The 24598-nt window shown below is 33.6% G+C and overlaps 1 protein-coding gene across 2 annotated transcripts in view; it reads right to left on the bottom strand.

The window, feature by feature from the left end:
* Positions 1-24598, bottom strand: part of LOC129237095 (solute carrier family 41 member 2) — a 127069-nt gene that overhangs the window by 28992 nt on the left and 73479 nt on the right. The window contains exon 2 of one of the 2 annotated variants that reach the window (XM_054871514.1): positions 1919-3630. The exons of the other annotated variant lie outside the window; for it this stretch is intronic. Within the exon in view, the coding sequence (XP_054727489.1) occupies positions 1919-2426 (508 nt within the window). The 5' untranslated portion in view covers positions 2427-3630. The remainder of the gene's footprint in view (positions 1-1918; positions 3631-24598) is intronic. 2 annotated transcript variants of the gene reach the window in all.

The raw sequence follows: 24598 nt of genomic DNA, 5'->3' as shown, positions 1-24598 counted from the left end.
AAATAAGCAAGACTGAGCTAAAATAGAAACGACAGGAGCTTTGTTCTGATAACTTCGACTTTGAAAAATTACATTGACGATTTTTCCCATTGGCATGAACTCCTTGTGGACAATTCCTTTGGAACTGTAAAAACAAATGAGCATCGACTTGATTTTTGACTTCTCCAGACGCGATGTTTTGGGTGGTGGCTCGACTGAGGCCTTCCATTCGGCACTTTGACGCTTAGTTTCAGGTTCATGTTGGAAACTCCACGTTTTCATCACCAGGAGAGAATGAGGTCTTTCCAATTCTGAGTTCTGAGAAATTTTTGGTCCTCAGTTCACTTGTGTGGAATGAAACGTGCACATACCTTTCGAACGATGTTTTGGAGATCTTCGGTTCATTTTTGATAAATTTACGAACAATTTCGATGAAGTTTTCGGTGATTACTGATTTTATGCGGCCCGTATGTTCCTTGTCATTTATATCATCACAACCGTCTCTGAAACATGTAAACCACTCATGAACTCCGGCACGAGATAGACAATCATCCCCATAAACTTTTTTGATCAATTCAAATATTTCGGTAAACGTTTTACCGATTTTAAAACAAAATTTGATATTAGCTCTTTGTTTGAAACTGATTTTTGTACCGATGATACAAACATACTGATATCTTATACGCAATAACTTCGCTTCCACTGAACCGAATGTCACCAAGCTTTCACTGGAAGTCAGCTAAGGATGTAACTTCCAACGCATTAGCTCATTAAAAAGCTGGCGCCCTCAAGAACAATTTTATGACGCCAGCCTTAAGTATTTTGGACTTTACCTTGTATAAGGTGGCGCAAAGTTAATTAGAATTGAATAGATTTTGTTTTTTTTTTTTTACTTTTTTACTAAATAAAACAATATGATTATGATTTTGAGTAATGCTTGTTTGTTTGTGTAGTGCAGCTGTTTAGTTGCCAAGTATCAAATAACATGGGACGATTATTTTTGCGCCACCTTGTAGTTGTTTTAAAGGCGAACTGTTACAATTACATGACTTTTCTCTTTGGAATTAACCCTATAATTTTCTTCCAGAATGTTGAAGATTGAAAATCAGTGACCAAAAATAGCAATCATTCTGAATTTACAAATTGGAAACGATGCTTGAATTCTGAAGCTTAGAAATAGAATATTTTTTTAATACTGGGTCCTAACTGAAACTTTGAAATTCTCATGCTATGCTGAAAACGCAGATTTACTACCGTTGAGTAATATGTAGCATCGCGCACATATCGATTTTCCCATGTGTGTGAAAAGCACTGTTGTACGGTGTATTATAAACATTCCAACAAAAAACTAAGATGATTATTTTTTCGCGGCGATTGTATGAATTTTGACCTACATTTGAAAAATTACAGCCTTTACTGGAAAAATTCTGATGTGTGTAGGCACGGCGGTTAGGGCGTTCATTAAATTCCTCAATCCTTTGTGTTTTTTTATTATTTTCAGAACAATGTTTTTTAAATTAAATTGGTATACATCTTCAAGAATTGGAATTTTTTGTGCATGGAGTTCGTGTGTGTGTGTGTGTGTGTGAAATGTTTCACGGGAGTAGTGAATTGCCTCATTGCAGACACCATAAAAAGGGTACGCTATACTACCTGGCACATTGACCATTAAGATAATAAATAAATTATCGAAAGATATAAATATTAGGAGAAGAGGTGGAAAAAGGAGCATAGTAGGGTAAAATAGGGGAAAAGTGAAGCATAGTAAGTACTAACGAGAAAAGATAGTGATAAATAAGTAGCTAATAAGAATAGAAAAGATTCATTACAATGCATAAATATGTGGACAGAAAGAAAAAGTATTCATATATTGGGTAAATCATTTCATTTGTGTCCTGTTGTAGTTGTTGTTGTTGCTGATGTTAGCTTTTCAACTCACCATTTCCATATATTGTATATAATCTAAATTTATCATCCTGTTGTTGAGTAGGATCTTTTTCTGATTGTTGTTGTTGTAGTAGTGTTATTGATGGCGGTAAGGGTTGTGGCAATGGCACTGCCAGCGGTAATGGCAATGTATAGCGATAGTGTCCATGTGGTACGCCATTGTTACTAATGTAGTAGGGTGTGTTGTCATTTATGTTGTTGTTATTGTTGTTTTGGTTGTAAGATTTATTTTTGCTCAACGAGCGAATATTTAATTCATTTTTGGCATTATTTCTTAAAATTAGCTCATCATCATTACTTGAGGGATTAGTGTTGATTGTATTTGTGGAGGATATGAAATCGGAACTATCAATGATATCTGTTGTTGCCGTTTGTGGGGTTGACGGTGCTTGGAAGGCATTATTGATGGATCCACTATCCGGTAATTTACGGTAATCATCGCTGTTGTTGGTCACCAAAGACAAATGCGGCTGCGATTGCTTCTTACTCGGCGACGGCATAATGTGTTTTTATTTGTTATTTTTATTAATATTTATTTAAAAAAATTAAAAATATATAAAATAATATTTACTTGGTTTTTAATAATTAAAATGTGTGACGATTTGTAGGCAAGGCGTGAAATCTCCTAGCATTTTTGTATGCTTATTTCCGAATTTTAATTATTTAAAAACAAAAAAATTAATTAATATAATTAAATTATAAAGTTTTCAAGTATCAGTAAATTAATTTAAAAGCACTTTACAACTACAAGTCAGTTGGAAAAAAATGCTCTAAGCGCTTGTGAACAAAAATAACTTGCTCTGCGTTGAATTATTTTAACTAGTTTCAAATAAATTAACTACTATACAGAAACCCTGCTTTTAAGTGGAAAATAATTTCAATTTGACTAAGAAATTCGGAATCTATCAAGTTTAATCTCTTAACTTATTTAAGCGTACAAAACGTAATGGGAGCGCCAATTACACGCGATTTAATTAATTTTTTTTTCGAAAAATTAAATAGTTTAATGGTATTGTTTTCTTAAATTAAGAAATTTATATAGTTTGACGCTTTAGAATTATATTACCAGTTAAACAATAATACTAAAAATTAAAACAATAATATCACACAGACTTTTTAACACAATTTTTTTATCTATAATTTTAAATTAAAATAATAAAATTATTTTATAACTGTTTAATGTTTTTTGTTTTAATTTATATGGCGTAGGTTTCCGTGCGTGCAGCGGTAGGCTCTGGCGACATTTGGTTTACATCTTCGTGGTGATTTTGTGTGAATGTCTCGTGCTGGAAGCGTTTCGTTGACAATTCGTTGACAGACAGCCGCACGATTCGCAATCGGGAATTGCGTAGCAGAAGGCCTGATGCGCGCTGGTATCTGGTGAAATCTATTTTGGTAACTTAACTGTGGTTTCCCCTTTTCTGTGACTTTTCTGCTTCCGACTGTTACTGCGAGCTTTCTTGTATTTGTGGGGCTTGAGTTATTGTTGGTATTTCGTGTGTTGTGAATTAGTAGAAAGGAGCGGAAAATTGTTGAGTGGTCGAGTGAAAAAAGTGTTGAGTGGAAAGTTTGTAGTTGGTAAGGTGTTTGAATTGATTTGAAACGCCTGTGTGTGTTTGCTAAGACTTTCTGATTTATTGGCTTCTATTCTGTTCGCGAGACAGAAGTGCGCCTTCGGCTTTAGTCACCGGACCGTTGATATGGCTAAAAGAAATAGATCAGAAGCAGAAAAAAGAAACGTTGGTTCACGGGCACATTTTTTTATACTTTTATTTTTTTTTCGTTTTCTATGGCAAAACTCGTTGCTTGAGTTTTTCGGATATGTGTCAAAAATAAATAATTCTTTTTGTATATTTTTGCATTGCGAAGTTCTTTGTTTTTAAATTTTTATTAAAAAAAGTTTAGTTTTCCATGTTGAGTTGAAATTAAAAGACCTTTGCTTTTAAAACTTTTGCTTTAAAAAACATATTTTGCGATACAAAAGTTTAGTTTTCTGTATTGAGCTGAAATCAAAAGACCGCTGGAAAGTGTTCCTGAGAGAATTTGTAGAAGAAAGTGTTATTAAAAAATTGCAAAAATTATTTGAAACTGAATAAAGTTTCGAATAATGCGTACATAAAACTAAAAACCTCCTGCAGTTCAAAGTTAACAAAAAACAAAAACAAAACAAAGAAAAAAACCAAAAAAAAAAAAACAAAAATAATAATAGTACTAATGGCATAAAAAATCACAACATTTTTATTTATTTATTCTATTATTTTACTTATCGCCTTTATTTCAAACCTAGCAATGATAGAATTTTGTTTTAAAGTTTACAAAAAAACCAGAAAAACAAAAATGGTTTTATATTACTTTGTCATCACGTTTAGCGCCCTTACCCTGCTCAGATATTGTTTTACTCGATTACATATACATTTTCTAAAAACCTACTTAACAATTCGAGGCTACCACGCAGTGACCAAATTATTAAGCACGCTAATGAAATTTGCATATCTTTTAGCCACATATTTCTGGATTTTTGGCAAAGCCTTTTTAGTTGACCTATTAGTCACTAATTTTTCGAAAAAAAGCAAAATGTAAACCTTAAAAATGCACAGCTAAAGAAGTCCTCTTATAAAAAGTTGAATAAAATGTTTAATTACTCGCCCCAGTCAGATTAGTTGATTTATTAAAGCATACATTTTTTAAGAAGTACAAGTTTTTTAAATATGTATAGTGTGTAGTTAGTGATCAAATAAATATTTTTTGTGATTATGGTAAAAATGTATAAGTATTAAATTAACCCCGCACATTTTGATCATTAAAATTTGAACGCCTAAGCAGTAGTTATGGTGCTCACACTCGCCAACGTATACGTACGCCCGTATCAGCTGACACGGTGAGACTAATAAGAGTCCCATGTAAATAAATTCTCCCCACCGTTCCGTTCCGTAATATCGTAGATCGTTGTTTCATAAACGTACACGTTGGTGACCATTTTAGCAGCGCGTTGAACGTGTACAATATTATCGTTTACGTTCAGCGGCTGCCGTAGCCGTATCGCTTTATACGAGACTACCATTCGGTAGAACACTCGCTCTCGATAAACAATGGCAAAACTCTGAGCGCATTCCTGTCATAAAAAGGATCCTAATAAAAAACAATATTTGCCATTCGGAAGCGACATAAAACTGTAAAATTACACCGCAAATTGGAGTCAGAGCTCGGCGAAACACTCAAAGAATATAAACGCCTTATTACAAGAATATTAAATAGCTAATAATTGCGTCCAATTTTATATACGAAGTACACACATTTTGTTTTAAATATTGTAACTGACAGAAAAAAGTGAAGCGCCAGTATATTACGCAGAGAGAAGTTCGTGTTTGTTGCATGATAAAGCGATGCTTCATCGATCGACATTGTAACCGAATTTTCGTTTAAAAATTAAATTTTAACTGTCAACTCTGCCGAATTGATCTGACTTTAAATTTATGAAAAAGTGCTTTTGCCCATGCCAAGGCATTTTTTTGGGAAATTAGAAAGTATCTTAAAGTCTTATAAATACGTTCATCGAAAAGTGCCTTACAACTAGTGATTTACAATAAAAATACAATCTTTTCATGCTTAAGCTGCTGTAAATGGCCGTACCCAAGGCTGTTTCGAGTTGGAAGCGAATTAATATAGGGTACAATTTACTAAAAAAAGTCGATATTGATAAAAAAACTGTTTGTTTTTATTCTGTTTTTAAACTAATTTCTACTTTGGAATATATGTATATTACTTTATGTGTAGTCTTCGGTAGTCTAGCGTAAGTGCACTAGTCTGCCATCCCAGAGGTTGTGGGTTCGAATCCCACGTAAAGCTCGGTCCTCGCACTTTTACAAATTTTCCTACTTTCCCTGTTTATAAAAAAAAAAAATCTCACTCCTCAACCCCAAAAACTTATACTTTCCATCTTTAATCCCTCACAATAGTCGGAGCATTATTTATTATTTGCCTTGTGGCTGCTAAAACAAGCAAAAACAAGGAAAAACACATAGCTACACATTGCATCAGTGGCGCCAGCAAGAGGAAGCGGGCAACCGCGGTAATAGCGCAGCCACACCAAATTTAGCGAAGTCCTCAATCATCTGTGTGATCCTACTGGCAGAAAAATGTGACACACAGATGGCGCTTCTAGCAGGAAGAAGGCGTTGTTCCTAAGCATAGACAGGTGAGCATTCCCACTACTTAGGACTGGTAGCGGCAGGCTAATAACCTACCCTGTCAGAAATAGATTAACGAAACCAACGCAAGACTGAGTCTTGTCGAGGCCCTATGCTCCCGAGAGGAGTGAACAAGAGAAAAAAATGTGTATTGGAAATTTAAAAAAATATATAATATGAAATAGAGGCACTCTAATTAGATTTATTCCATTTTTATAAGAAATATGAAATTAGTTATTCTTAATTGTTTAATTTTCTCATTATTTACTATTTCTATTTATGATTCTTGCAGCTTTCGTGACTGGTAGAAAGGTGGGTTGCATATATTGTAAGCAATATTTTTGCTTTTTCTTGCTCTCTAATGATATAATATAAATTATGTGCATTATCGAAAATCGCTTCATACTTTCACCACTGTCTGCTGCTTAAAAATGCAATAAATTTTTCAGCAGCTATTTAACTTGTTTTAGTAAACCATTTTATATTGTATGAGTTCAAGTGATAAATTTTATGAAATGTTTTGACAAAATACTGCATTGATTATATATTTGCTCGCAACTGCAGCTTTCAACTTTCTGGAAATTCTGGGAACTGAGTAATAAATTTATGCAAATAAGTTGTTATTTTTGAAAGAAAGTATTAAATAAACGAAATATGCAAACTGAACTGATGCTACAATATATTGCAGCAATATTTCGTAAACAAACTGTAAAATACATACATTAAATTAATTCAAATATGAAAGGCTTTAATTTAAGCCGCCGCATTATTGAAATTATTCGTATTGGATCTGGGTTATGAACCTTAAGCCAGCGAATAAGCCATTGGCTTAGTAGGCGGCGATCAAATCAGAGGGCTGAACCGGTCACATATTCAAACAAATGTATTGTATTTATAGGCGTGACGTCATACAAACATACATATAAAAAAGTAGACACACTAACACAATACAGTCACAACTAATAAAATATGGATAGATAAAATTTCGCAGATTCGCACGCTTTGAGTCTGTGCATGGATCGAAAACGAAGATGCTAATATGTGACCGGTCTAGCCAAATGAACTGGTTTCAAAGTTGCAATCACCATAACTTATGGTTCATAAGTCAAACTACATACACACATATATATGTTTAAAGCTAGCCGCTGGATCTAGCAGCGTACAATGGAAGAATCTTGAAATTTTCGCTAATTTCTTAAGCTACCGAGCGCGCTAGCTTAATGATGATGATCAAGCCAAGAAAAAAAGTAATGAGATAATACGACGTAAAACGAAATATAAAATTATGTTAACTAAAAATAGAAAAGCAAGAACAAGAAATGCAGTTAGCACATTTTATTTCAAGTCATAAAAATCAAACCCCAAATTCCAGACACGTGTAAGTTTTTTGGTATAATAGTGATTTGAAAGTTCCAGAACACATTACCTGAGGTCAATACGTAACTTCAGAAATGTCTTTATTTAGTTTATAAATCAAATTACCAAATGCCCGGCACGCTGTTCTGCCGTTAAGGGGTCCCGGTGGTCTAAAGCTCGAAAATGAAGGGTATTTTCAGGAATTTTTTTACAATAAAAAAATGAAAAACGATATAGAATTTTTTTCGGCTTTTTATTTAACTTTTTTGACATACAAAAATGAAAAAGAAAATTTTAATTTTAATAATTTTAAAAACGGCGCTGAAGATACTTCAGAAAAATTGGACCCTAATTGCAATTTTACTCGAAATTTTATTTGCAGAATAAATTTATTTATTTACTTTTTGATTCCTTATGCACAATATTTTCAATTTCTTAAATGCTTTGTTTCAAAACATTTCTGCCTGACAAATTGCCTTGTTTTCTTTCATTCGAACTGTTCGTTTGGAGTTTCGCTGAGAAAGACCTGTTTCAAAATACCAAGAAAATAATGTGCATGAAATACACACACACACAGATGCAAATTGCTACCTGCCCGCATTGTTTTTATTAAATCTTGTTAATTTAATCATCAGAACAGCTTGGCTATCTTTATAACGAAGTAATCAATTGGTCGAGATAGCTTTAAATTTAAAAAGAAAAACGAATATGGCAACAGGCAGAGAGCTTTAATGAAATCAGTTGCACTGAAACCTGTTTGCATTTCATTTCTGACCTTCATTTTATATTTCTGGCCTAACAATGGAAAAATTAACAGTGGTGGTTGAAAATGGTTTCATTGCTTTTCAAAATCTTCTCCATGATGATCAATACCCTTTTGCAGTCATTTGAACCACGCAAGCGAAGGACTTCGTCCAGTACGATTGAGACAACTCTGAAACATGTATTTTGAATGCAACGCGGTGGTCTATAAATTTCAAAAAATCGATTTTTTGTTGTTTTGATATTTCGAAAGTATAGGATCTTAAGAATATACTGTGAAATTTTCATGCGGAAATTCCCCATATTATAACTTCTACAGCCCATTAACTAGGTAGAGAGCGGTCTGCGCGCTCCTGTACCTTAAATTTTAAATTAATTTATCTGGAAGCGACTTTTTTCGGCCTAATGTTGTCAATATAATGTTCACAACATCAATGGCTATCGCCCGTACCAGAATCATATTATTATTTCAATTATTTCAAAATTCAAAATCGCGCCATTTTGTATACTTTTTTTTATTCTAGTGGCGGGACATAGCTACAGTTCTACTGATTAATAATTTTTTTGGTTTTTGTGTTTCAGATAAATAGAAGAGCCAAAATGGACAACATCGTCCTGGTCCAATTTTTCGGGAGGGCCATTTTAAATTTTTAAAATTAAAAACAAATTTTGTTTTAATTTTTGTATGTGAAAGACGTTAAATAAAATGCTTAGAAATTCAAATATAATTTAAATTTTTTTTCTTGTAGAAAAAGTTCGTGAAACTAACCTAAATTTTCGAGCTCAAGACCACCGGGACTCCTTAAGAGCTTCTTTTGGCGTCGAAAATCGTAGTTTGTTCTTGAAAAAAAAGAAGTCATTCGTGCCAACTCAGAATTGTACGGCGAATAGGCCATCATTCACTACTTCGGTCTGTTAAAAATCCTATTAAAAGATGTGTGGGAGTTCGCATCGAATGGGTGAAAGATGATTCATGCCTTTTTGTTCTTTTTGGTAATTTCTCAAATATTTGTGACAAACAACTGGTTTTATACTATGAAAAACTATACAATTTTGTTGGATCCGGCTCATCTTGGAAAACCCAAACAGTCTATTGTTGTCTAATTTCAGGCGTGTAGAAGTTCTACACAGATTTTCAAGCACCGCTATCGTATTTTTTCAAGATTTTCTTACACCAATCGGCGCGAGCTTCGCGTGGGACGTTTTTTAAGTTTTGTGTACGCGAACACATCGGCCTTACCGCAAAGTGATCAAGCAAGATTTTATTGATGTTTGACATTCTAATGCCCAAATAGGTATATCTCAATCTAACTGCATGTGGTATGGCGGATTTTCAGACACAAGAACTCATTTTGGACGACCTTTACGGAATTCGTCGGTGAGCGATCAGCAATCGCCGTTTTTTTAAGGTGCTAAAGAATGGTGCCTGTTCGCTTTATAATGATTTTAGTTCATCGGTACATTCTTGCCACTTTCATCTACATCGAAAATTGTGTAATCAATCGCACGAAAATGTTCACCGTTGAATTTAACTTTTTTTAAATCGAAATGAGTGTTTAAAGCCTCTATAAACAACACTAATATGGCTCACCCATCAAAATGTTCTGAGTGTATTTATGGTAAAATATGTCAAACTTTCCAACGGAACTGGCAAATGGCGGCTGCAAACACATCAGACTCAAGGATCGGAATATAAATAACTACCCTCGTATCAAATTAATTTGAAATTGAAAAATATGTGAGTAAAACAAAGGAATTGAAATTGAAAGTAAGAACATTTTATGCATGCGAATATATGAGTATAATTTAAAGTCGCAAAAAAACCGGAAGAAAACGTATTTTTATGTTTAACAAAGTTGTTGTTCCTCATTAAAAGCAATGTTTATAAGCTGAATTATAATATTTAAAAAGAAATAAATATAAATGACTGAAGCTTATGCGTCTCCTCCAATTTGTGATGCTGTTCCATAAAAGTAGGTGAAGCGGTAATTCTAACATAATAAATATGAAAATATCATAACCACTTTTAAAATAAATTGGCTCATTTCGAAAGAGTTCATACAAAACGAAGTAAATTAAATTCCTTGCTTTGAGACACAAATCTAAACCAAATAATTTAAAGCAAAGAATCAGAAATACTCAATTCATTCTAAGCTGATAAGGAGGAAACCCAAAATCAGAAAAGAGGCTGAAGCAGGCCTCACTGGTTACTAACTACGCCTATAGACGACAGTCTATAATTCTTCGAATATATTCCCTTTGTAATCCGCCTTGAGACTGGTGAACAAATTTACGAAACCTATAGAGTGGTCGCGTGACTACCATTCTGAGTACGTAGGTTAGAATCTCCGTATATATATATATGATTGTTAGTCCTCAACGTTTCGAAACGATCATCATCATAGCCTTATGGCTATGCCATAGATTCTAGCAGAGAATTACTGCCATTATGCGAGTATGCACAATAAAAGTAGTTCTTTGGGTATTTATCTGCATATAGTACACACATACATATATATGGGTCATTGGGCTAGTGCAAAAATTTAGGAAACCTAGAATGGGTTTTTGCGTGACTATCATTCGGAATACGGGGAACGTTGGTTCGAATCTTCGTGAAACACCAAAATGAATAAAAAGTTATTTCTAATAGCGGTCGCCTCTCGGCAAGCAATGGCAAACCTCCGACTTTATTTCTGTCATAAAAAAACTCCTCATAAAAAATATCTGCCTATCGGAATAACATAACCATCATTCGCCTACTATATTAAATTGCGCCAAAATGCGTCTCTGGTTCTTACTCAGAGCATCTCAGTGCAAATCTTCCCACACTTACGTGGACACTTAAATTATAGTAGGAAGAGCGCAGATAGTGAAGCGCATTCGTGCTTGAAATAGTGTTTGCCATAAGACAATGTAAAATGTGTATGCAGAGAAAGACTGTCATTAGCTGATATCTGCAAATTGGCAGAAGACATAGAATAACAATAATAGCAATAATAATAATAAGATCTTAGTTCGGGTTCAGATAAAAATAATGCACTTTTAAATCTTTAATGAAACTTGTACAACGAGATTGGGTTGACAGAGTAGAATATTTTTCCTAGCCACCTTGAGAGGTAAAAAAGGTGTTAACGAGCTACTGAGAAAAAGTGCCAAAAAAAAAATAATGGAGTTCGATGGTAATTTCATGGAATTGGTAAGAGAACTTCAGATGGTCAAAAACTTAAGTAAAGCACGAACTGTATTTTATAGGCACGTAAACTAAGATCCTAAGGTAAAATTTTCCACATAGTCGAAGGACAAAGACTAACAAGTTGAGCACGACGACGAATCAACATTTCGACGTCTTCTTCAAAACTTCGCTTTATAAACTTCGCGAGCAGATTTTTTTACTTATGTTTTGCAAAGTAAATTTCCACATTTGGGAGCATTCTTCTGGAGTTAAACGATTCGTGATGACTTGAGAAAACTTCACTGAACAAAAATGTTAACGCGGTTTGCCATTCTCAGCTGTCAAACCATAGTTGCAGATATTTATATGAGTGCCGAAAATAGCCTTAAATGATAAGAAAATTATGATTTTGTTCTATTAAAATAAAAACATTTGTTTAAGGATATTACAAAAAAGAAATGTGCTGCTTTTGGATTATTAAACGATGATGTGTTGCAGAAAAATGCGATAATAATTTTTTAAATCAATTCGCTTGCTAAAATTTTGAATGATTAGTAAACTAAATATTCCTTTAGAGCTTTAATGTGTAGTGTAGAATTAAAAAAAAATCGAATTTTTGGTTTTTGCATTTTTTAAAAGTTTAGACATTTAAGAATATGCCATTAAGAGGATTTTTTAAAGTTCCTATTATTTTATGAGTTATAGTCTTTTTGGTGACATGGCATCGGCTCCAATCTGTCTTTTTATTAAAACTTCTTTTTTCGAGCTGGCGGTAAAGATATCTCGAGTTTTAATGAATCGATTTACTTCAAATTTGGGGAGGATTTTCTTCGTACAGACCTTCATCGAATGACCTTAGCTCGAAACTATAACTTTTCATTTAGTATTTAAACAAAAAAATCGGAATTGTTGGAAAAATATGCAAAAACAAATGTTTTTTTTTCAAACAGCCGCCATATTGTGAATTAACTTGTCTAAGGCTCATTCGATAATGGAATCTATAATAATTAAGAATCCATTTGATTTTTATTTTTCAGATCACCAGGAGGGTTCGATCCATACACGCCAGGACATCCTCTTTTTGGACCCTCTGCTTCGACTGCGCATAATTTTGTGAATTTTAGGTTTTTTTGGTTAGTTTTTAATGGAAAAATTTATAATCAATAAAGAAATGGTAAAAAATTGGATAGTACAATTTTTTGTGTTTTCTTTGTACAGCGCTTCAAAAACCGAGCGAAATTCATGCCTCTACACTGGAATACCCCTTTAAGTTTAGAGAAATTACAGAATTCAGTATGTTTCAGCATGGCGTATGAGTAACATTTCACTACACTACATTGCTGCCAAGACATTTATTTGAATGTTTGCATCACTGTGCTTATCTAGTCATACTTAGCTAGCATTTGTGCTTACATATAATAATTTTTTTAATTTACCACCTTTTAAGTTGCTATTTGCTACAGAAAGATTCCAAATATTAGACAACAATAGCGACACTTAATTGTTTTCAGCTTTCAGGCGCTCAACCTTTTATAATACAAGATATTCTTTTATTTGCTATTAAAGCTATTATTGTTATCAGTTATATTGTAAATTATTATTTTATTACGCAAAGTGTCAATTGCAGGTATATATGGGTATATATGCATGCTAATTACGCCAATGGAAATTAGTTTATCTCAAGCAGATAACTTCTGTCGGCATAACTGTCAGCTTTGGCGCAAATATGTCTGTACATACATACATAAACAGCTAGAAGGTGTCTGTGTACATACATAAATACCAGTATGGATGATGATACTAAGCAACATGCATTTACATCTCGAATCGACACTATTTTTTACGAAAGTCAGCAACTAAAATGTTTAATTGGCGTACATATTTGCAAATGTACATACATACATATAATATATACATACATACATTGGACTGAGTCCTTAAAAAGTAGAAAAAATTAAAAAAAACTTCTAAGGAAAAACGTTCCTTTTTTATTCAGTTTCGCTGCTTGGAGCTGGAATTACATAAGAGAAAAATTGTAGTGGGGTAGCAAATTTCCTCATTTGTTGCTCAGTGTTATTACCCCGATACACTGAACCCAAGTGGTGCGTGATGGACATTTGAACGGAAATACGAATGCACGTAGGTGCTTGTGAATATATATATATATATATGTATATATGTATGTTAATAAATCAAATATTTATTAATTTATTATCACAAGAGACTTATTAATCTAATCGAATATTTTATGTGTAGAATAAATAATTAATTGTTTTCTCACTAAAGTTACTTATATACATAAATATGTAGTTATCATCATGGCATCACCGACAGCTGTGAATACTACATTTAATTTTTGAAATAATCAAGTTTTGCAAGCAGAGTAGCCGCTATCAGAGAGGCAGTGGTTGGCTGTTCGCCAGACGTTCGGAAAACTTTTTAAAGAGGTGAGCAGTTAAATATTCACATAAGACTTTAAAATGACTGACAATGGATTTGAATTTTTTTTGGTCCATAAAAGCGAAAGAAAAAGTCCGCTGTATCATAGCCTCCAGCAGCACAGTACGCGCACACTTAAACACTGAGGTGCAACACAACAATATATTAGTACATATAGACCTGGGTGTACATATATTTGTGAGTATATAGCACATGTTTTTATTTATCGTCATTCATCAAATATCAAATTCTTCTTTAAATTATCTGTAAAACGCCTTAAAACGACGTATTTCTTATAAGATTTGAACATTCGAAGCAGAAATTGTGACTGATAATATCTACAGCTTATGTATGGACGAGTACTTGTATGTGTAAAGATTTCAGGTGGTGTGTTGCTCTATTTGAAGCACAGGAAAACGAGTTTAGCTAAGTTTATTTTAACAAATTTTAATTAAGCTTCGATGCAGGTTAATTTAAATGTGGCAATAAAAATGGAAACATATGTACGTGCACGAGTAAAATTAAGTGTTCAATTGACTGCTCGTTCAATTACGAGTATATTTGTCGGTATGTGCAATACAGTAAAATAAATTAGTTTGTATAGAAGTAAGGGCAGAGTTCGCTCATTAGGGTACTTTACTGGATCTCGCTTTACCGCCACGGATGCTATACTTTTATATGAAGTGTATGAAGAGCACTTCTTCGACACCATCTGCGTCTTATAAATTATCTTTTATAAAATTTTAAACATGACCCGCAAATTTATGTATTGTAAATTTAATTTCAGGAAAATTACTTAAACTTAGGGAGTTGAGGATAGTCAGAATTTTCAAAAAAATTTAAGTTGTTTTGCATTTCCTTAAAGTATAATATCATAGAAATATTGTGTGAAAGTTTGAAGTGAATCCGACAAATACTTTTTGGGTTATTCAACAATTAACGAAGGGCGCTCGGACGATCCGGAGCATTCAAGAGAAAGTAGCTAACAGCAGCTGCACGTATGGAAGTTGCAGATAAGCCCGCTAACGATAACAGTCGATAAGGTAGAATGCTACGTAGGCAACAGCAAATTCATATTACCATACCCAGGAATAGATGACACAGTGTACACAAGTAATTAAATAATTCGTATAACTATACATAAATCGATAGCAAAACTTTAAATACGTTTTTCTCAAAACTATGTTTTTTGAACTGGTGATCACTGTAACTTAAAAACCGCTTGGTAGATTTCAACAAAACTTATTTTTTTTATTTTTATTTCAAAAATTTCAATTTTTTTAAACAATTACTTGTCGGTTTTTCTCTCGAAAATCTGAAAAATATTTCCTGCGGCCGCCATATTGTTAATTTTGAAAAGAAAAAGCGTCGATCATATTAATAAAACTAATTTTTTTTGTACGATTGATTTTAGATGAATCTCCACGGACTTGTTATGATCACCGCAAGGGACTTCTGGAGAAACGGGCGCCACGCAAAAAGCATTATTTATTCAAGCCAGCTGGAAATTGTGTGGTGCTCATTCCCTCGAGCTTTTCTGTACACTTATCCAGAGAGTACAATTTGGAGAGCGTTTCTGATGCAATTTCAGTCATTTTGACCGAGGGATCCAACAGAACTCTTTTTCCGTACGCATTTCATCAACTAGTCAGCCCAAGTATTAGCTATGCATACAGTTTGAGTAGGTATAGGTGTGTAAATCGAACTCTGTGTGCCATTCTTCACATTAACCTTTTTTATAAGAGTAGCCAGAATTTATAATTTGGTAGATTCCTCAAAAATATATAGTCATAACTTTTTTTGTTAATTGCGTGCACTGTATCGAGTTACCATGCGAAATTTTAGGGCATCTGCACCCCGAAAAATCCTACAACCGCTGCTTTTGTTAATTGCACCACTGAGCACTCCGATTAGAGTGCGATTGTGGCCTTCACTATCAGTTAATCAGTTATAAATGAGATTAGCCTTTTTATTGACTTAAACATTTCCTGTCTTGCAAATGAATGATAAATCAAAGAATAGTACCTGAAATCAGGTTAAAAATAAACCCAGTTCTATACACTTATTTTAGTTTAATAGTCATTGATAATGGGATTTTATTACTCAATCAAAATGTTACTGTGTTTAATCACATAAGCATAATTTGGTTTATTGGGGAAAAATCTTTGTGGTGAAAATCTAAATGATTTTTATTGTGCCAATAAATTTAATTTGCCATTTCTCACGCTACAGAACTGCGGTAACTTAGCACTTAAGTTATTTTTGTACCAAAAATTTTATTTAATTAACACTTGATTAAAATACACAGTAACACATGACATGCCTATAGGATTCACATACATACATATGTATGCCCATATGTCATACACACACATACACGCTTGCATGGAACGTTGCCTTAAGCGTGCGGCCATACAAATCTAATTTGTGTTGGGAGGCAGAACAATAAATTTTGCTCGAAAGTCGATGTTAAGAGCTAACAAAGAAATTTATTAAACATATGTATGTATGTATCGTATGGTCGTATTTACGCATCGATGTTATAATCAGTTAAATTAACAAAGCCATGTTAAATTTATATGGTATCATATTTATAGGGCTTAAGCGTGCGCTGCTAAAACAAATCAAATGCCAAAATTTACGTTCAAATGTAAATAATATACAGAAGCTATACCTATATCGCAAAAATTGTGGTAAGATTCTGATCTGCATGGCAATCATATATATGGAAGCATACAGTGGCGGTAATAAAATTCTAGTTTAAACAGGTAAATATATTAGTTTGCTCAAGCGCACTCTTTATGTTTTTAATATTTTTTTTATTTATTAGATTAGATTAGGTTTAGGTGGTTGTCTCAGAATAGGATAAACAAGACATTAGGTCTGTTCAAGAGTTAATTAACTTGTAACAATTTTTACAAACTATCAAGATTTAGTGCCCATGAACTCCAAAAAACTTGCAAAGTTGCTGGGTAGCTCTTCAGAAGGGCTACAACACCACTAAACTAGATAGAGTGCAGAGAACTGCATGTGTGCGCATCACTGGTGTTTGTAGAACATGCCCCACTGCTGCCCTCAACGTCATTCTGCACTTTCTTCCCGTGGATCTGCAAGTTTAATCCATTGATGCTCAGAGCGCTGTTAGGTTGAAGGAGATTGGCCTCTGGAGGCAACTTGCTGTAGGACATAGTAGCATCTTGAAGCAGATCTCCCCTTCCTTCTCTGTACTGCAGACTGATCTCTCTGGGTTTTGAGAGATCTGCTAGGGCTATCTTTTAGAGCAGGGAGAGTCGCCACGGATATAGGTGCCTCTGTTTCTCTAAATCAGCCAATATTTCGGTCTCCTTTAAACTGCCGGAAACGAGCAGCGTTTTTCAAGCAGAGGTCTTCGCGATCCTGCAAGCATGCAAAATGCCTAGGGATCGCTGTTGGTAGGGAGACATAAATAGTTTTTCCGATAGTCAAGCTGCGATCAAAGCCCTGTCGTCGCCGTATTGCTGCTCTCTTCTCGTAAACTCCTGTAAGAAGGAACTCAAACGTCTCGAACGTGCAGGAAACCTTTCCCTTATCTGGGTTCCTAGGCACAGGAATATAGAGGCAAATGAAATTGCCGATGAGCTTGCCAGGAAGCGATCGACAGAACCGGTTTCAGTTGTCCCCTTCTCAGACAATGGTGTCCCCTTGACCATTGTTAAAGGGAAGCTACACAATTTCTTTCTAAAAAAAAGCGCAAGATGTCTGTCTCATCGTGTGCTATTTCGAAAACACTATGGTCCCAATACGATAGAAACAGAACGCTTAAGGTGATGGGAATCCCCCGCCATTCAATTTTCAAACTCATTGCGGTGTTCACTGGTCACTGGGTGATCGGTACTTATGCAGAGAAACTTGGAACTCCATACAACCCCTATTGCAGAAGCTGTGGGGATCCTGCAGAGAAAGAGACTTGCTACTTGTAGTGTACTCTTGCTATCTAACCTACCTACCTAGGGGGAAGTGAGAGAGCAAAATGACATTTCGTTTTGAGGGGAAGCTGTAAGTTTATGCTGGATAAATATTTAATTGAAAGAATTTGGACGTGAGAAAAACAGCTGATTGCAAAGAAAAGTAGCTGATCGCAAAATAAAAATAAACGAATTAATTTGCGAATTGAATCAAAATTATAAAGTAAAAAATAGGTGATTAAAATGGAGAATGTAAGTAAATATATTTTAGATAAAGTTAATAAAGTTCATTTGAGGTCATATATTAAACAGGAATCGGCTCATGATATAGAGGCATGCACTTCTGAACCACAGCCTCCAGTCATCGTTGCTGCAATTTCCGAAATCCAAATCCAAGCATTGAAAGCAGCCTTTGTGATTTATGCTTGTACTTCTTGGTTATTAACTGACTTGGCTCTACATGTACATAATGCACAATGCACACATGCAAAGACGGAAGCAAGGAAAATATTATATGAAGAAAGCCGTGATTGCCACTACAAGGCAATTGCTAATGAAAAGTTCTCCATCTGACAGCAATGATGAAATGGAACAAATTATTGAGGACAAAATAAAATCATGTGATGCTAAGCTCGTTATTTTGCATTTTATTTGCTTCATTTTTTTTTATTTAATTACGTAGCTCGACTGAAACAATTTTTGATTTTTGTAGTTTTTCCCGCCAAAAATTTAATCAGTTGTACCTTATTTCGTATTTTTCTCTGTGAATGCAAATTCTAGGATATTAAGTTACTGGCAAGTTTCTGGATCATTTTTACATAAACAAATCTATTGATAAGGTTGATCGTTGTGATGGCACTAGAAAGGAGATGGGAGTGGATAATGAAATTTCCCAAAGGTAATCAAACGTTAACATGAAACCAGGTATGAAAGTGCCTACTGCGGGAACTGATATCCAAACGAGATAGCTCCTTGGGAGTATTGATTATAGGAGAGAAGATTTATGCAATATGTTTAGGAGTACTAGATTTTGCCAATTAGATTTTTTTTGGATAGTATCGCTATCAAGCCGTATCTATAGAAAGTGATATCAGTAGAACAGCTGATTAATCCGCTTTGAACACTTATGCCAAAAATTTGTTCTTTGCTTACATATTTCATTGTTCACATTGTTATTTGAAGTCAAAATATGTAATAGTGTTCATTCAAAATAATAATAAGTAAAAAACAAAGCAAATAAAAAACAAAAAAAAAAAAGAAATATTAGTTAAGGGGGAACGCCACTGTGAAAATTCAAAAAAATCGATTTTTTTATGTAATATGTAAAAAAATTATTAACTTAAAATCTTAAAAATTGACTGAGATATACAAGATAGATGTAACTGCATGCAAAACTATTGAATACGCAATGAAAACTTTAAACGCTTATTTCTCAAAACGACTTTTTTTGATACGGTGGCAACGATTTCTCGAAGACTAATGAACCGATTTTAATTTTTTTTTCAAAATTTTTGTTATCACATTGGCTATCGTTATACGTAGCGGATTTTAAAAATTTTGAAAATAACTACAATATTTTTTTTGGCCTGTAGAAAATCAAAAAAATGGTGAAAAACACACATCGAAATTCAAATCACCACCATTTTGACAAAAAAAAAAAAAAACAAAAACGATAGCCGCTATTGTGTAGATTAATAAAATGTTTGGTTTTTTGATTTCAGATGATTATTCATTGCTGTATCGCTGCCACTAGATGACAACATTTTTTTTTAACTCGTTACGTTTATTTACATAAATTTGTCAATTTTCAATATTTTTTAATAAAAATTTATGTACATCAACATAGTTTAATATAATACATATATAATAAATTGCCTTTTGTCCGATCCTCGAATAATCATTCCTACTTACAAAAAAAACTTCCCAAAAATCGACAATTTTTTTACCCCCCACAGTGGCGTTCCCCCTTAAAGAAAGAGAAATCTATTATTTTTGCGCAAATGGCTTACAACTGTTTTATGGGCGATGCTATAACTACTAACATTCCGATCAACTACGACTATTTCTGTAATTTTATTGACATTTCCTTTAACAACAAAAATGCCTACACGGCATTCAACATTTCAGCGGCCTGGCTTGCATTTTCGCATTTATCAAAAAGAAAAACTGTAAAATATACCGAATTTTCTCTTTGTTGACTTCCATTATTAATAACCTGCAACTCACAACTGAAGTTTTTTATAACATTTTTTTTAAGTTCAACTTTTTTTATAAAAAAATCTAAAAGAAAAGATGCCAACTTTTCTGAAAATGGATATAGATATAGACATAAGGAATAAACTGAAAAAAAGTCAATGTCTATGATGAATTTTAATATTATATAAAGTTTTTTAAAGTGAAATATCTTTAATTCTTTTTAAGATTTCATTAAATTTATCAACATTTTTCCGAAAAGAAAAATTCCCAAAAAAGGTAATTTAAATTAATTACACTTTTTTTCAACTTAAAAAATTTTTTTTTTTGTAAACTGAAAAAATTAAAAAAAAAATTAGTAAGTTTAAGATTTATTTAATACTGGCTGTAACCCGCGGCCCCGCTCACGCAGGAGTAGTTTTGAGGGATTTAGGATATGTATATAAAAGAATTACAAACAATAATTTCATAGAAAATAATTTTTTATTAATAACCATAATTTTACAATACCCGGCATCCGTTGCTATGCCTCGTTGAATAAACTCAAAACAACCAAGTTAAATATATTCAATGCTTTTTAAGATTTCATTAATTTTATCAAAATTTTCCAAAAATAAAATCCCAAAAAATTTAATTTAAAATTTAAATTAATTTAATTTTTTTAATATATAAAGTTTTTTTTAAAGTTCAACTTATTTTTTAAATAGCTTTTGTTAAAAAGTTGAACTTTTTTTATATATTTTTTTAAGGAATATGTCTACCAAAATATTAAAAACAAAAATGTTTTTCATGTTTCAAAACGCCGCACGTTTTTCCCATTATTTGTTTAATTTCTGTATAATTCGTACCTTGTCTAATTTGAAAATCGCGATTATCCACAGAATTTTGCATTGTTAATACCCTGTAACTCACAACTGAATGTAACTGTGTTGTGCGCGAAAAGAATGGAAGGAAAAATGAGTTTTTTCAAATACCCAAATTGTACACTTCTCTTACATTCGACACAAATCTATCCCAAATGTTAAATAAGTAATGCGCAAATAATAATTCCAGGAGTTAATAATTTTACTAATAATATTACAAATTTACTTCGAACAATTTAACGCGACACTCGATTTACTCGATTATTTACGTTTCTCTATTATTTATTACCCAATTCGCTTGGGAGCTCCATCTTTTCTGCGCTTTCCTTAGAAATAATTTGTGCAGTTCCCCTTTAACAACGGTCAGAGGGATGCCGATGACTGGGTAGGAGGTCTCTAAGGCCAAGTCAGTCCCCTTCGTGGTAAGCTCATCAGCAATTTCATTTCCCTCTATCTCCTGGAACTACTAACAGGTATGAAATTTACTTTTGCTAAGCAGTTGATAAAATAAAAACAATTAAAGGGCGCTTCAAATTTAGGAGCAGTTTATCGGCTCACTTTAGTGGTTGGATGAGAAAAAACCAATAGTTGTTATAGTAACTTTAAAATTGTTTATAAAAAGTTAATTGGTTATTATTAACTTTTTGATATATTTCATAAAGTTAAGCTAAAAATAAACTAAGTTATAAAAAACATTAAATACGTAAATGATTAGTAATTACCACTGGTGGATAAACCTCAAGTCAAGTTCATTGGCACTGGCTATAAAGTTATTAATGTCTATATTAAACTATTGCTAATCGCTTCGTAAATAGTCAATGTAAACCAAATTAGCTACTATGTGGTGATAAAAAACTGAATTCGGTCAACTGCATTAAGCTGTTTTTTGTTTGTTAACTTTTTTTTCTTGTATCGCATTTTTTTCTACTTCACGGCCTGTCATTTAGTTTATACTCAATTAGGTGACTTATTTAGTTTAGCTTTTTGTATAAGTCACTTCCCAAAACACACATAATAATTAGCAACAACAACAAATTGAGCAATTCAATTATATTGTTATTGTTTACTATGCACGTGGCGCTGTAACCCAGAGGAAGCGTAAAAATTAAGGCAAAGCAACAACTAGCACAATAGATGTGTGCCAACAGCACCTGAGTGTATGTTCTCGTGCATACACACATACATGCATACATACATACATATGTATATTGCTGGTGGAGGATTTGATTGAGTGCTTGCATAAATGCACAAAATTTTATGCGCGTGAGTGTGTGCGTACAGCAGCTTAAAAATAATTTACCGCCAGTTGGTGCATATATGAAAGGGTTTATTGATTGCACATACATACATATATAAATGCGGAAATGTTTACTAACGTATTTTATTGCTACGCTAGTACAACAAAATATAAATTATTATTCGAATAATTATCTATATATTTCTTATACAAAATTTCCGTAATGCAGTTTATTAGTTAGTTTTTGTTTGATTGGCTTCAATTTGTTACAATTATTGTAATGATATGGGTAAGTTTTTTTTTGTTTGTATATTTATTATATTCCTTTCTTTGTGTAAATTCACACACCCCAGGTTACCTACGGTGCAAAAAAAAAAAAAACAAAACCGACCGACAAACGCTCTTTCAAGTAAATACAATTTTCTGTTCTGTTACAATTTTTCAATGTTCTTTCTAATCTTGCACTAAATACCTTGCAGGAAAAATCTGAAGTGGGGAAAGAATACATAGTAATCAGCAATAGAGCACTTCGATATCCATTTTGTGACTGCCTGCTTCGTCTTGCAGCGTCTTTCCGGCGAACCTAACACATTTTACTGGGGCCTGGTAAGGAATTCAATTAATCTTTCCCAAAGGTTAAACTGGGAACACTTTCATTCATTTTTGTATGAAAAATGCTATGAAACCCAATGTTAATAAAAAAATACTTAAAACTTCGCAGAAAATTGAATAGATGGTTAGAAAACAATTCCAATTTCAATAAGCGATCCATATCTATTGAGAAATATTTTCATTCGAATACGCAAGTACATTTATCGAAAAGCTAAGCTTAATCTGTGTGCAGTGTGTGCAGAATTCCTGAGCTTCACAAAACTTGGTTAGGAATGGAATTGAGGATGACCGAAAACTTTTCCAAGCACTCAGGCAATATTGTCGATCACACTTAAGGCCAAGAGATAGTATTTAAAATGATAGGCAGGGACAAGTGGGGTGCGGATTCTTTACTCCCCTCCCCAGCCAACTCCTCAGATTTCTTGAAAAATCTTAGCAGTTTGTCGTATATGTAGATAAATATGTAAATATGTACCAATACCAGACAGCGGCAAAGAAAATGTACAAACTTCATCCTCCAAACGAGATGTAGACAGTGAATTGTGACCCGTTAAGTGAGGTTGGAATGATTACCCAAGGAATGGGCACACTTGGATGAAGATAAACGAATTCGTCCTTTGTGATACCTTTGTGAAGGAGGTAAGGTGAAAGAGAAAACCGATGGGATGAAGGGAGAGGGCGGGGAGAGGTGGTGGTAGGATGGGTTTAGAGTGTGTGAAATTCATCAGATTTTTAAGGCGTAGAGATTTTAATCCTACCAGAGCAAGGCAGCTTAGGAGAAGTTGCTGGGATGATTTCACCTCATCCTTCATACATCCGACGTAAAAAGGACTCGAGGTAATTCCAAGTCTCACAGCATGCATAGTGTCCTGTGAGAAAGCCCACAGCCCACGAGATTCGAGAGCTGAGATTTTGTTAACCTCAGAAGCTCGCTCTAGCGCTCCCGATCCACATGTGGCCAGAGAGATTTCGCGACCTTACAAGTTTGTGTACTTGCCCATCACTCGCTGAATTGAAGCGAAGCCCATTTTTATTGAATCATCTTGTGACCCGTACTTAATCTGGTCAGGGATCGTAGCTCAACCCCCTCTTTGTCTGAGAAGGAATTTCGCTAGCACTCCGCCAAGTTTTTCAGGAACATCTTAGTTGTTTTGCAGGTACTAGCACGGCACCAACGGTTCCCATGAGAGCCTTTATGTAGCCAAAAAAGAATTTCACTCTTAAACATATATTTAATATAAAGCATAGTATATAGATTGCAAAAGTGGCTTCCGGGCGAGTAAGACTACAATTTTCATCCATCGTTGATGTAATTTATCGGATTTAAATACATTCGCCCGGTCTATTAAAAAATGAAGTGCATCAATACTAATTGGTAGATTTCCCTACAGGGTACTTACATAAAACAACTAAGCTATAACTGCATTTTCTGTTGTTTTTTTTTCATTGTTGGAAGTTTAAACAATGGGTTATATTCAATAGATTTAGATTTTTTGTTGCAAAGTTGATTGGTTTGATGCATGACTACGGGCGTGCAATAAAGGCCTTACTATCAGGTCTGCATTTGTCTTTTGTTTTTGTTTTTGTATCCCGGGTGTTTGGTATTGTTTCCCAGAGTGAATTACATTTAGAAACATACGTAAGTAGTTGAAATTAAAAAGCGCTTATGCAAACCTGCATCAGCTAAGCGTTGCAGCTCATCGATCAGCAGATCATTACGAGCTCCGTAGATTAGATGGTCATGGAAAAGTGTATCACAAATTAAATGAGTTATATGCACATGAATAAACATACATATATATATGTATATGAGTACATACTCATGCAACGAACCGCATTTAAATACTAATTTTTATTTAATTGAATTAAGGTTTACAAAAAGTCTCACGTGGTTTGTAACATTTTTT

Source organism: Anastrepha obliqua, chromosome 2 (assembly GCF_027943255.1).
Source record: "Anastrepha obliqua isolate idAnaObli1 chromosome 2, idAnaObli1_1.0, whole genome shotgun sequence".
NCBI lineage: Eukaryota > Metazoa > Arthropoda > Insecta > Diptera > Tephritidae > Anastrepha > Anastrepha obliqua.
Note: the sequence above shows the minus strand (reverse complement) of the source record. Positions and strands in the feature narration are given on the sequence as shown.